Source organism: Nicotiana tabacum, chromosome 1 (assembly GCF_000715075.1).
Source record: "Nicotiana tabacum cultivar K326 chromosome 1, ASM71507v2, whole genome shotgun sequence".
NCBI classification, from domain to species: Eukaryota; Viridiplantae; Streptophyta; class Magnoliopsida; order Solanales; family Solanaceae; genus Nicotiana; species Nicotiana tabacum.
Genome location: NC_134080.1, coordinates 4532667 through 4545258, shown reverse-complemented (window position 1 = coordinate 4545258; position 12592 = coordinate 4532667). Strand labels below are relative to the sequence as shown.

General features: G+C 35.2%; 2 protein-coding genes and 1 non-coding gene across 3 annotated transcripts; 2 read left to right on the top strand and 1 right to left on the bottom strand.

Annotated features, from left to right (window-relative positions):
• Positions 1 to 773: 773 nt before the first annotated feature.
• Positions 774 to 7909, top strand: LOC107813621 (protein SEH1). The gene is made up of 8 exons (XM_016638906.2): positions 774 to 1056; positions 2601 to 2712; positions 3276 to 3376; positions 5460 to 5537; positions 6070 to 6225; positions 6564 to 6676; positions 7177 to 7303; positions 7485 to 7909. Exons 1-8 carry the CDS (start codon positions 898 to 900, stop codon positions 7614 to 7616), a joined length of 978 nt encoding a protein of 325 aa, XP_016494392.1. The 5' UTR covers positions 774 to 897; the 3' UTR covers positions 7617 to 7909.
• Positions 4090 to 4207, top strand: LOC142165339 (small nucleolar RNA snoR104). The gene has a single exon (XR_012696157.1). It is a non-coding gene; the product is annotated as a small nucleolar RNA snoR104 (small nucleolar RNA).
• A 1226-nt stretch (positions 7910 to 9135) lies between the features above and the next one.
• LOC107813611 (putative WRKY transcription factor 41) lies at positions 9136 to 11485 on the bottom strand. Its single transcript, XM_016638899.2, has 3 exons — positions 10974 to 11485; positions 10738 to 10866; positions 9136 to 9929 (listed from the first exon to the last, which is right to left on the bottom strand). Exons 1-3 carry the CDS (start codon positions 11300 to 11302, stop codon positions 9317 to 9319), a joined length of 1071 nt encoding a protein of 356 aa, XP_016494385.1. The 5' UTR covers positions 11303 to 11485; the 3' UTR covers positions 9136 to 9316.
• Between the last annotated feature and the right edge of the window lie 1107 nt (positions 11486 to 12592).

Sequence of the window (12592 nt, the reverse complement as noted above, 5' to 3'; positions counted from 1 at the left end):
ATATAAATGCTCGACTAGCGCGAGGCGAGCAACAAGGAGATGTACTACTTTACTCCACAATTTCCCTTATATAGAACAATATCCGTATATTGTGTTGCCATTGTATGTCATCATTTTATCATGATATGGGAAGCAACAGGTGTAGAGTGCATATGCTTAAGCCACAATCTTTAATTATATGATCAACAAAAAATGTTGATCATCATTGCCATCTAAGAGAAAAAAGAGCTTTATTTTACAAGAATTTTCTGAGATTGAGAAGCCTATCTCTCTTTCTCTCTGTACATGAAATAGTTATTAGTGGCACCGCTAAAACCAATTGGATTATATAAATGCTCGACTAGTGCGAGGCGAGCAACAAGGAGATGTAATGCTTTACTCCAAAATTTCTCTTATCTCTAATTCTAACTTTTTTATTGTCTATTTAATTTAGCCGATAAACCGCCCGATAATCGCTAATTTGATACCAATCCGTTCTGATGTCTTATTCGATGGTTAGCGGATTATTATATTTAAAGAACCGATAACCGAAAAGCCAAACCGTTAACGTCTATATCCGTTCCGATCCTATCAATAAGCACTCTAATGCCAATACAACAACAACAACAACAACCACCTAGTATAATCCCACAAGTGGGGTTTACTTTGATAAGCACTCTAATGCCAATGCCACACAAAATGCGACATAGGAGTTTACTTTGATTAGTTTTTTTGTTAGAAAACATAAGAATGAAGTGAAATTACGTAATATTTGAAACTATAGGGGAGATTTATACAATTCTCAAATAACAAAAAGAAGGAACAATGTTCAGAGCAAAAACCCTAGACAGAAAAGGGTTTTAGAGGGAGCAAAGCTGCAGACTCTGAGATTAGCTTGAGATTTTTGTAGAAGCAAAAATGGATAAACCTATTATAAATCTGGACAAAGGTACAACATGTACTGCTTGGAATTATTCGGGTCAGAGATTAGCAGCTGGTTCTACTGATGGCAATTTGTCCATCTTTGATTCTACTGACCCTGCTTCTTCTGTTTTTAGTTGCTCTTCTAAATTTAAGGTTCGAAATACTTAGTTTATTCCTCTGCATTTTTTCCTATTAATTTGCTTATCTGTCATTTTAATCATATTTTATAGTCATATGTGTCTTTGTTGTAATGTTTGTGTTTTTTGGACGATTTTTCTTAGTACATATTTGAAGTTTTTGTAGTGGAAAGGAAAAGTCTTTGGACATAAATCCCCTTTTGGGAAAAGAAAAGAATTATGATGTATCCGAGTTGGTTTCGGACCATTTCATTTGAGTTTTGCATTGCTATTTCTGGTCTCTGATGAGCTTCGTGATCGCGGGAGGTGCATCACAATTGCGAAGAGTGTAACTCTACAGATAATGTTGTAGCAATGTACATCAAGCCTCCCTAAGAATCTAATCAACTGTTTATACATGTAGGATTGGCACATTGAACAAAAAATACAACAACTATGCATCAATTCCAAGCTAGTTGGGTTCGGCTATATGGTGCAGGGTTCATATAGGAATTTGCACTTTTGCATAAAAAATAGATCAATTATAACTATGCATCAATCCAAGCTAATAGGGATCGGTTATATGGGATAATAAGGTTTCATAGAGCCAAAATAGGAGTTTTGGCTTTGTTCCAATTTCTCCTATTTCTTAAGCTGCCAATAAAATGCAAAGGGGGGCACACATTCAAAACTTCTTTTTTCCTTGCCTCTAATTTGGTAATCCTCTAACCAGTGGCGGATCCAAAATTTTAAACTGATGGGTGCTCGCCGATAAAAAATCCAAAAGAAGATGAAAAATGAGTTTAGTTGTGGGTGTTCACTCTATATTTAACTAACTATTTTTATAATTGCCTATGTAAATTTACTAAATCTGGTTAAAAGTAATGGGTGCTCAAGCACCCATAAGCCGGTTAAAAGTAATGGGTGCTTGTCCATGTACATCCGCCACTGCCTCTAACTTGCTAGCGTATCTGCAACTGTATAGGAGATCACCAATTGAATGTTGAAGACTGATATATTAATTACCACTGCTCTGAAGGGAAGTCATAATGTAATAAGAGAGGATTCATGTCATCCTCGTGCTTCTTGTGGAGGCATCAAGTACCATAATCTTGTTAAGAAGTTTACATAGGAAAAACTGCACAAGTAGTATTATCGAACTATGGCCAGAAAGCGGCAAGTTGGGATGTTAGTGGTCTGTTTTGCAAAATGTTGAATTTTCGAGGATAACTAGGTAGAAGAAGAAGAAATAACTATTCCAGATCAGTGAAAAGTTAATTCCTTTTTTCAGTTGGGCAGCTTTACTGAAAACTCTTTTGCGCTAATGTAATTTAAAAGAATGAGTATGAAATTGAAAATGTAATGAATTATATAAACTATCTTCAGAAGGAAGAGGAACTGTAATTGGCTTAGTCCTTTTTGTTTTGTCCAACTCTAGCAATGACGTAGTGCCGAGCAGTAAGCTTAGAAAAAATTTCTTTTGCTTACCTATCAAAAAAATAATTGTGATTATAAAGTAGCCTTAAATTCTTGAACTGAAGTCTATGGTTTTGCATTTCCACCTTTTACATCTTGATTTAGGTGCATGAATCCAGCATTGTAAAAATTATTTGGGCTCCACCAGAATATGGAGATGCAGTTGCATGCATTTGTTCTGATGGAAGTTTGTTGTTGTGGGAAGAGGTGGTTGAAGGTAAACACATTTTTCTTCTATACTTGTTGATGAAATGGTTATCATGAAGCTAAGTTGTAAACACTATTATGTTATTTGTACCTCTCCTCTTTTTGCATGGGGATGTTTTGCTGATGAAAGCAGATAGTCAATGTGAAATCTTTGGTTTCATTTGTGTGAATCTCCAGAGACAGGAAAATGGAGCAAAGGAAAACTTATTCTCTGTTCTTCCACGAATGTTTATGAAATATTGAGAAAAAAATCTAAAAAGAAAACTTGATATCGAATTGCAGATCATTTTGGTTCTTTGTGGTATTTATTCTTTCTTTTCTATTGTTTTTTGCAAGAGTAAATGTGAAGAAAAATCTTTACCTTAAATTCTTGTTAATAATCTTTGTCCCCTACTATCAGTAAAACTATAATCTTGATCTTATCCTGGATTCGCTTTTGTGTCCTTTTTTAATCTTTTATTTTCTAGTTTTACCTGTAATATACTTCTCAAAATTTTCTTCTGACAATAGTTTCTCCTGCTTTTGTTTTATTAAAACTTAATCAGAACCTTACAATGAGTATCTATTCTTTAGATTCAGAGCTGCTTCAGTGGAAGCTGTGCAAATGCTTTGACAGAATCTCATCTCAAGTTCTGGATGTTAAGTTTGGAGTCTCCAAGACAAGTCTGAAATTGGTGAGTCTGAATTAGATTGGTTGTAAATGTCTATGATTTGGCATTATAATGTGATTGTAGCTGTTGAATAGCGGAGTAAGGCTTGGGGTGGGGGAGAGGGGGAAGCAAAGGATTAGAACAAAGGAATGGTATCTGTGTTGTGTATGACTTGCTTAATGGATTTTTTTCTTCTTTCTTCTTCATGTCTATAGTGCTTTAGAGGCATTATGATGAGATTACTCGATAGTCATGAACAATCTATTTTTTAATGTGTCTCTGCAAAAACAGTAAAAAGTTCTTTTTGCTTGCCCTCGACTGAGATGACTTCCTCCGTCTTCTCTTTTTTTTCTCTTCTGGATTTTTGCTGCTTCATTGTTTCCGTTTGGGGTTGATTTCTTGTTACTTCCTAGGCGATCTGCTACGATATTGTTCTTTTATTGCTTAGAAAACTTATATCGCATCTATAATTTGTTCAACAGAACTGGTACTTAATTTTTGTTTGTGAAGTTGTTTAAAATGAAATCACCTCTACTAAGCTGTTAATCGTATAACACCTTACAATGCCAAGGTTGCTTCTTTATTTGTGTTAATTATTGCAGTTATCTATATTACTTGTTGCAAAACTGAAACTTTTTTGGTAGTGATGAGGGTGAATTGGTCTTTTAATTTACTTCGTGCCTAAGTCCTTGTGAAGTTGATTGTGTTCATTAATAAATTCATCTGGAAGGAAAGAAGGGGAGCATCTATGAGGTAAGATGTTGCCCGATACAATCTTCCCACAGTAAAACTCTGTCATAATCTGCTTGAGATACTTGAGAGAGTTCTTCAAGCTATTGATTAGGAGGCACATAACGCAACTATAGGTTAATACTAATTAATCACTGTTTTTTGTTATTTGGCTCTAAGAATTGTCTAGAATAAAAGGGAAAAAATTGCTCTCTTGAACAAGATCACATTGGTACTAAGTTAAAAGTATTCCCAAGTTTTTTTCTCTTTCCTTTTTGATGTTCTAGGAAAGATCTCTAAGACTACTCCAGCATTCCTCTTTCTCGGTGGGAGAAACATTTGGTGTTTTAATACTTATCAGCATTTTGTTTCTACTCTATAATTCATGGATTAAATTCATCATATGTTTAGATTCAAGCATTACAAATATCTTCCTTTTTATATGTTCCATTAAACTTGGTTTTTCAAGAAGTAAGTTGTGTCTAATTTGCAAATTTGGCTTGCGCTCTTCTTAGGTACTTATTTTGGAGCGATAGGAAAGAGTCTGGTCTTCCATGTCATTCTTCAGAAAATCTGGCTTCCTCTTAAAATTCTTTTGTATTTCTCAGTCTAAGAAGAGGAGGAGAGGGGTTGCCTGTAACTTCCTGTCCCTCTCTCTCGTTCTTTTGGTTTTTATTTTTGGATAATTGTCTAACATAGTTACTTTTAGACTTAACAATTGTTTTATGTGTAATCTTACGGTTTTATGAGTTATGCACCTCAATGACATGTATACCTGAAGGGAAGGTGACTAATAGCAATTTTGGACAATTCAGAAGCAATCTGAAGGTCAGTTATAGGGAGGGATCAGCTCCACTCTACTGTTTATTGAAGTTTTAGTATTTGGTAGAAAGGGTTTTGCACAGATCTAAAGTACAAGATGAAAAAGAAGCTTATATTGCTTGGATACATGATAGAGGAGAGGAAAAACAATTGGCTGGTGCACCAAAGCTCTATTGGTGTACAGCTGCTGTTTCTCGTTTTAGCTACAAGTGAATTTGTTTGGTTTGCTTGCTTTTTATAATTGACAATATGAGATGCCGAAGTGTTATAAAAGCCACTTAAATGTGTTAGGTGGGGATCCTCATTGAGGAAGGTTATAAAGCAGAGCGGTCAATGTATAAATGTACATTGTAGTCTTGCTTTATTTTAGTCGCAAAACATTTATGGGGCCTTTATCTGATGTTATGTTTCTCATTTTTTCTTCTATTTCACTGGATAGGCAATGTTGAGATCAATCTGCTTGATCCAGTGACTCTTGGTTTTCTGTCATTAGCTTTTAGCGAGTATGAATACACAGAGTCATTTTGATGACACATCATTATTTTATTTCCCATAGGTTGCCGCATATTCAGATGGCCAAGTAAAAGTGTTTGAGCTCCTAGATCCATTTGAATTGAAGAACTGGCAGCTACAGGTATATTATCATCTATGTCTGCTTTCCTTTCCAGAAAAGAACTTGTTCTAACCAAACTCTGGAAAATACGGCAATCACCTTTCATCTTGTTATTTGGTCACATATCAACATTCACTTCCTAGTCGTGGTTTTGATCATGCTCTCTAAAAAATGATCTTTGTTTAATTTTGGATTGAGAGCTCCAACCGAATCAGAGGAATAGTGTTATTCTGCTTATTTTTGGCAATTGTACAAATTCCAAATTCTACTGGTGGTTCTTTGGCACCAAAGCTTGGTGTGCCCTATTGTTGTGTGGTTTGCTGGTCACCAACCATTACCGTAATGTGTATTATAATAATATCCTCAGCAAGCTCCCCATGTCTTTGCTCTTTTCTTCATGGTGTACTTTCTTAATTCTTAATTTCTGTTACCTTCTTGAGCTGGTTATCCTATATAGATAGCATTGTAAGCTCTTTTGACTACATCTTGTAGATGACACATTATATATGTTACTGAAAATTGCAGAGGCTAACTTTTAGTCCTCTTTCTGTAGGCTGAATTTCAGAATGTCATTGAATCTGTATCTAAATTTGGAAACGTCTCATGCCGATCTGCTTCTATTGCTTGGAATCCTTTAAAAGGAGAAATTCAGCAATCAAGCTTTGTTTTGGGTTTTAATTCCGACATGCCACAAATGAACTCCTCCAAGGTATGTCGAGTTCCTTTCTTTATGTTACTTTAAGGGTTGCGTTCTAAAATCCTTAATTGGTTCTATTTACAAAGTTTTTCTTCATTAGTTAAAACTTGGCAGTGCATTTATTGCATTCTGATTCTTGTTGATTATGAGTAAAGGTTAAGCTATTTTTTTTTTATGAAGAGTAAAGCTAGTTATGCAACTTATATGTATTTTTTGGGCATTCATAAAGTCGGAAGAGGCAATTCTTGAAATCTTAAGCTGCTATCATGCAGTATGGTCTTAAAAGGCTGCTAGTATACTTGGTCTCTGGTGGGACATATGTAATGTTATCATATCATAGATTTCTACAGGTTTGGGAATTCGATCAGGATCATCAGAGATGGCTTCCAGTTGCGGAATTAGCTTTACCTGCAGATAAAGGCGATCCAGTCTCTACAGTTGCATGGGCACCGAATATTGGAAGGTTCTCTCTTGAAATCATCTTCGTTAATCATTTATAGAGCATATATGAACGTCAGCAGTGGTACTAGGGAGTTTACAAAAGATGTTTCTGTAGTCTTTCCTTTTTGGCCAAGGTTATTTCTAGCCTGAAAGATCCACCATTAATCAGAACGAGTAAGGGATTTCCATTGTACATACTGTGCTTAACCCACAGGCAGATGTCTGTGCACATTTAAGGCATATATGATGCAGATCTTACTAATTGAATAATTATGACTTCCTCAGAACTATTTAGTTGAGTGTACAATGTCTGCTTCTTTTTGTTTATTATAAAAATGCAGATGCTATACACTGAAGTAAACTGTTGGCTGAGAGGAAGTTATAATAGTTCAATGATTAAGAGGCTTAAAATTGCTCAGTGCTAGAATTCACGGGTGGTTTCTGAAGTCCTGCAATGCAAAGAAAAACTTATCTGTTCAGTTTGTTGGATGCACTTTCTAACTTAGAAGCTTCCTTTTTCAGGCCGTACGAGTTAATAGCAGTTTCTACTTTCAAGGAAATTGCAATATGGCATGTTGGATCAAATCCTGACCCCGATGGAAGGCTCTCGGTGGAGAAGGTTGCCACACACTCTACTCATGACAGCGAGGTACCTAGTGCACACTCTTTAGTTTAACTGTTCCCTTGTAAATCAATTAATGTTTTAACCTCAATTTAGTAGAGTCACTTGTAGTTATCTATTCTGAGTTTTTTGGTAGGGTAAACTTTGACTAGCAAGAGACTAATTTACACATTTTATTATATACCATATTTGATTTTTTGTCATGCAGGTATGGCAGATGGAATGGGACATGAGCGGGATGACACTTGCTACTACTGGAAGCGATGATGTAGTTCGCTTGTGGCAGTCTGACTTGAATGGGGTTTGGCATGAACAAGCGGTATTAGAGCCCACAAGCTAGGCTGCTTGAACAAGAGGCAAGAACCCAGTAAAACACAAGATTCTCTGGTGGTTATCGACGTTACCAATTGGCCACTACGCATATCATTTTGTAAAGCTAAGCGAGTCCCTGCTTTGACTGTTTCTGTGGGTGGATAACATAGGCTTCAACTCTTGCATTGTAAGTGGTTTTCCGTAAAGAGATTGTGGCAAGTGGTTATATGGAAATTCCCAATATGACTGTTTATCTCACATCAAAAACTTGTTTGAGCCCATTGTTTTAGTATGGAAAATTGGCGTACAGGTTATTTACTATTATTATTCATATCCAATTTGACTATTTGGGCAGGCAGCATAAGCCTTGTTTGTCTGATTGCATCTTACTGATGTCCGAGCTGAAATTAAGCTACTCTGCAATATGCAATCTTTATACTTAGTTTCCATCGCTAGATGCTTAACTAAAACTATATGCAGTTAATTAATCAATTGATTGATCAACTAGGCTTTAAAGTTTAATCTTAATACAGATTGGAGTTGGTATATATGTTTCTATATCCATTTTTTTCTATTTGAATAATACCAAATCTACTCATAGTCTAGAGAATATCAAAATTGACACCATAAGGGCTTGTTTGGTACGAAGGATAAGGGAGAATTAATCCCGGAATTAAATTTGAGATGAGTTTATCTCATTTTAGGTTGGGATAAAATTACGGTATAATTAATCCCGGGATTGTAGTGTTTTTTTATCCTTATGGAAAGGTGGAATAACTAATCCAGGATAATTAATTTTGGGATAACTTGTTTCCAACCAAACGACCCTCAGGAGTGGTCATTTGCATGTTAATGGGAGGGAGAAGCAGTGACAAAGTCAGGAATTTACTCAAGGGTATTCAAACTTGAAAGAAGTGAAAAAAATTCTCCGATAAAGAGTGTTCAATATACGTTATATGCCTCTAAAATATAATATTTTACATATATACGCAGTGTAATTTTCCAACGAAGGGTGGTCAGTTGACCACCCTTCAAAACATGTAGCTTCGCCCCTGGGGAGAAGAATTAATGTTGGTGGGCTTCAACAATTGGATAGTTGCCCATATGAAGTGTTTTCTATAGAGGCGGATCCAAGATTTAAACTTAAGAGGTTCAATCAGGTTCAATCCTGCACTAAACTCATTGTACTGTTGAAATTTTGGGTTCATGACTAATATTTATTGAGAACTTAATAGATTTTTACATATATATATTCCGCGTTAAAAATTCTGGTTTGTATGAACTCATAGCCAAAAGACTACATCCACCTATGATTTTCCGTTGCCACTTGCAAACAATGATGCCACCCATGAAAAAGCATTGTAGAACTACTTCTAGTCACCACTATTCTCTTGTTTTAAATCTTTTTTTAGCCTTCTTGTTGCTTTAAACAATTTTATTCTACTTGGTGTCAAATTCTATTCTTATTTGCAAATATATTGATGAATATTCAAGTGTTTCTGCTAGAATGTTCTTGAGTTTCACTCAGTAGCTTGATGTCAGATGACTGGAAGCTCAAAAATACTAAGCTATATTGATACAAATACTATAGTTCTTGTTAATTTATACAAAAACGTCTATACTACTACTTCCAAAAGGAAGAAATCATCAACCTTAATGAGTTGATTTAGTGATCAAAAACCCAACTTTTCCTCTTTATTGTTCCTTTTTGACATTACTAATTTGAGTTTATCTGAAAAACTCTGAGTTATCAAATGGGAAATTTGGATCTAACTCCACATGTTCAAGTGGAAACTCCAAGCCAACAATTGGAGAGCTTGTTGATGAAGTGTTGGCAGAGAATAAATCAGGAAGATCTGATTCTGAATGGTGTAAGCTGTGAATTCGTCGCGAACCATTCATTTGGCAGCTAGGTAATGAGAAGTAGCTTGATTCTGGGGTTGTAGGAGAGACGAATGACGGCGAATAACCTCCTACCAAATTGTCATCAACTTGAGACACTTGAAAATGCAGGTTTTCGTCTACGAAACCAGAGAATGTAGGTGAAAATGGGAAGGAACATGTTGTCTCTTTCTTGTTCAAGTCATTAGTATTCACTCTCAAATTTGCTTGTAAGTTCGCGAGCATCTGGTTTGATTGTACTATTTTTGGATTGTTGGCTTGTTTCTTGAATTCATGTTTCTCTGGTGATGTTGGTTGTGCAGCAGAGTTAAATGCTTGGTTGCAAGTATGTGAACCTTTGTATGTGATTTCAAATAGTGCAGGATCATCATCAGATCTCTGCACTTGCTTTGTTGCCCAACAGTTTTGCATTAGTCTATATGTGCATCTGTAGTAACTCCTGCAAACATGAAATCTTGTCATTAGTACAAAGGATACTAAAAGGGCAGCTTGGTGTAGTAAGCTCCTGCTATGCGCGGGGTTCGAGGAAGCGCTGCACCACAAGGGTCTATTCGCAGCCTTACCCTACATTTCTACAAGAGGCTGTATCAGGCTACACAACCCAAGCCGTTACTCGAGCATAGTTGGCTAAGATCTTTTGGACTCATATAACTATGAGGCTTAGGACTAACTCAAGTCAATTCGTAAATGGCATGAAAACTGGCTAGCTCTTATAGTTCCAACATATTATATTGGAACTCCAGCACACGGAAAGTTTTCAGCATGCTAAATTATGGAGCTCTTGCGTATCAACTTCCAGTATATTATGTTGGAACTCTAGGACATTATGAAATTCCAGCACATTATGTACTCATGTAAAAAATTTGAACTCCACCATATTATGCTGGAATTTTTCCATATTTTAAGGATGTTTTGGTTCAGATTTTATCTTTACATGAAAAAGTGATAAAATTTCGATTGCTTTTGAAATTGTGGCTATTTTTTAATTATGAGTAGTAAATCTGGCTATTTTTTAATTTTTCCCGATCCGCTGACCCTTGAGGTTGGGCTGAGCTGGCATTTTCAAGGCCATTTAAATGAAGAGCCGGCCCGATATCGTATTACATGGCCCGTCAGGGCTAGGTTGAGTTGGACGAGTCCGTTTTGACAGCTCAACAAGAGAGAATTACTAAAAAGGTACAAGAAAAATTGAAATTTTGAGTTAAAATTTTCAATTTTAATCTAGAATGTTTAAACTGACTTATCACCTGGGATATTTAGCACCAAGAATGTCTTTTTGTCCATACTTTCTCCAACTATATCCATCATCAGTAGGCCCTTCAAATCCATTTTCTGCACTAACTCTGACTTGTTCTGTCCATGTTGGCAACTGTTTTCTACAAATAACCATAAAAAATCAAGTCATTTTAGCTTGAAAAAAATGAACTAACCATCACATTTTTGTAACTAAATTTTTGAATACAAAACATAATCTAAGTCTAACCTCTTCTTTGAAACATATCTCAGGTCTTGATCATTATCTTTGAAATTTCCATTCAAGTCATCAGTTTTAGGACTAATTTCATCAACAGAAATAGAAGGTGGAGGAGCTACTACAACTTGTGGGGTTTGTGTTATTGAATCAGTCCATTTGAGAATTGACAGAGAATTCTCAAATGAAGAAAGAATAATTTGCATATGTAAATGCAATTCTTGAATTTTATCAGAAGAAACTGTAGAGCTGAAATAAGCTCTAAGTTGTTTAGTATGTTCCATCCCTTGTATTAATTCATTGATTAATGAATTGTATTCCCAATTGAAACCACAATCCATTTTCTTGTTTTCTTGAGTTAAAATTAGTAAAAACACAATCTTGAAAAAATGCAGGGAAAAATCAGGTGTTTATGGTTACATAAATAAATGTAGTGAATATTAGAAGTTTCTGAAGAAGGAAAAGAGAAGTTTCTGAAAATATTTTGTGAAGTTTGGTGCATGAAATTTTGGAAAAATGATGATGAAAGTAGAGAGTAGAAGCAGCTTATATTTAAAAGAGAAGGTGAAAAGAAAAAGGTAATGTGGAAAAAAAAAAAATACTCAAAAAGGGAATGGTGAAGTGGAATATAGTTTGAAAGTTGACTGTGGAAAACGAGTTTTTCTTAGTAGACCAGTCTTTGGTCATAATCTTTTTTCAAGTGAAAAATGATTTAGTGAACAAGGTCCAAATACTGACCAATTCAAACTTCCAATACACCCACACCCACACCCACACCCACACCCCCCACCCCCACCCCACCCCACAAAAAAAAAATTCTATTAACAACAAATAAATCACTTTCTCCAATCTTTCAAATTTTTTTATTTCTTTCTTTTTCATAATCTCCACGTCCACATAAAATAGATGAGTTATTATCTTCAACTTCTCAGTAGGGAAAGTGGTGTCATGTCAGTATTTTATGGACAGTACATTATTATAAGTTGAAACTATTAAGAGTAAAATGAATTAGGAGACAGATAATTGAGTTGGTTGGGCGAGTGGTTTCTCATATGGGACCTGTGATCGATTCCCCTCACCAGTAGCCTTCTTGGTTAGAGCTCGTCACACCAGACTTGCCTAGTGAGATTTACATTACAAGCTATGGCACAATGGGCAGGTTAACCAATACGTACACGAAGGATAGCAGCAGTCGATTTTCTTGGAAATTTTCTAAAATAAATAAATTATATATATATAAATTTTCTAAATTTTTTTTTTATATATATATACTAACTAGCCTAATCTAAATTGATATTGTTCTTCTAGTAATGCACTACGATGGTTATCGATCATATTGGTAAAATGTTAAAATTTGTAACTAGTCGAAATTACTCTTATTTTTGTTGATATATCGATCAATTAATCTAATCCACATAGGATATAGAGATATACAAACTAGCAAGGAGGTTGAGTAGCAATGGCGACATATAATCCGAGAAAACCCGAGAAAGAGAAATAACGCATAGGATAGACCATAAAAATTTACCTACATTCGATGTTTCCACCAAATCAATGAATAAAATATGAACTTTCATATATTTAACACTTAACCATAGTTAAATAACATGTATTTAAATCTAATTTTTAAT

Bases quoted from the DNA above. Each gene is read 5' to 3' on its own strand.
- LOC107813621 (XM_016638906.2), top strand. From the start codon at position 898: ATGGATAAACCTATTATAAATCTGGACAAAGGTACAACATGTACTGCT. The intron at 3,377-5,459 runs GTGAGTCTGAAT...TATTTCCCATAG, and splicing joins CCAAGACAAGTCTGAAATTG to GTTGCCGCATATTCAGATGG. The intron at 5,538-6,069 runs GTATATTATCAT...CTCTTTCTGTAG, and splicing joins TGAAGAACTGGCAGCTACAG to GCTGAATTTCAGAATGTCAT.
- LOC107813611 (XM_016638899.2), bottom strand. From the start codon at position 11,302: ATGGATTGTGGTTTCAATTGGGAATACAATTCATTAATCAATGAATTA. The intron at 10,867-10,973 runs GTTAGACTTAGA...GGTTATTTGTAG, and splicing joins AGATATGTTTCAAAGAAGAG to AAAACAGTTGCCAACATGGA. The intron at 9,930-10,737 runs GTGATAAGTCAG...TCATGTTTGCAG, and splicing joins CTTGGTGCTAAATATCCCAG to GAGTTACTACAGATGCACAT.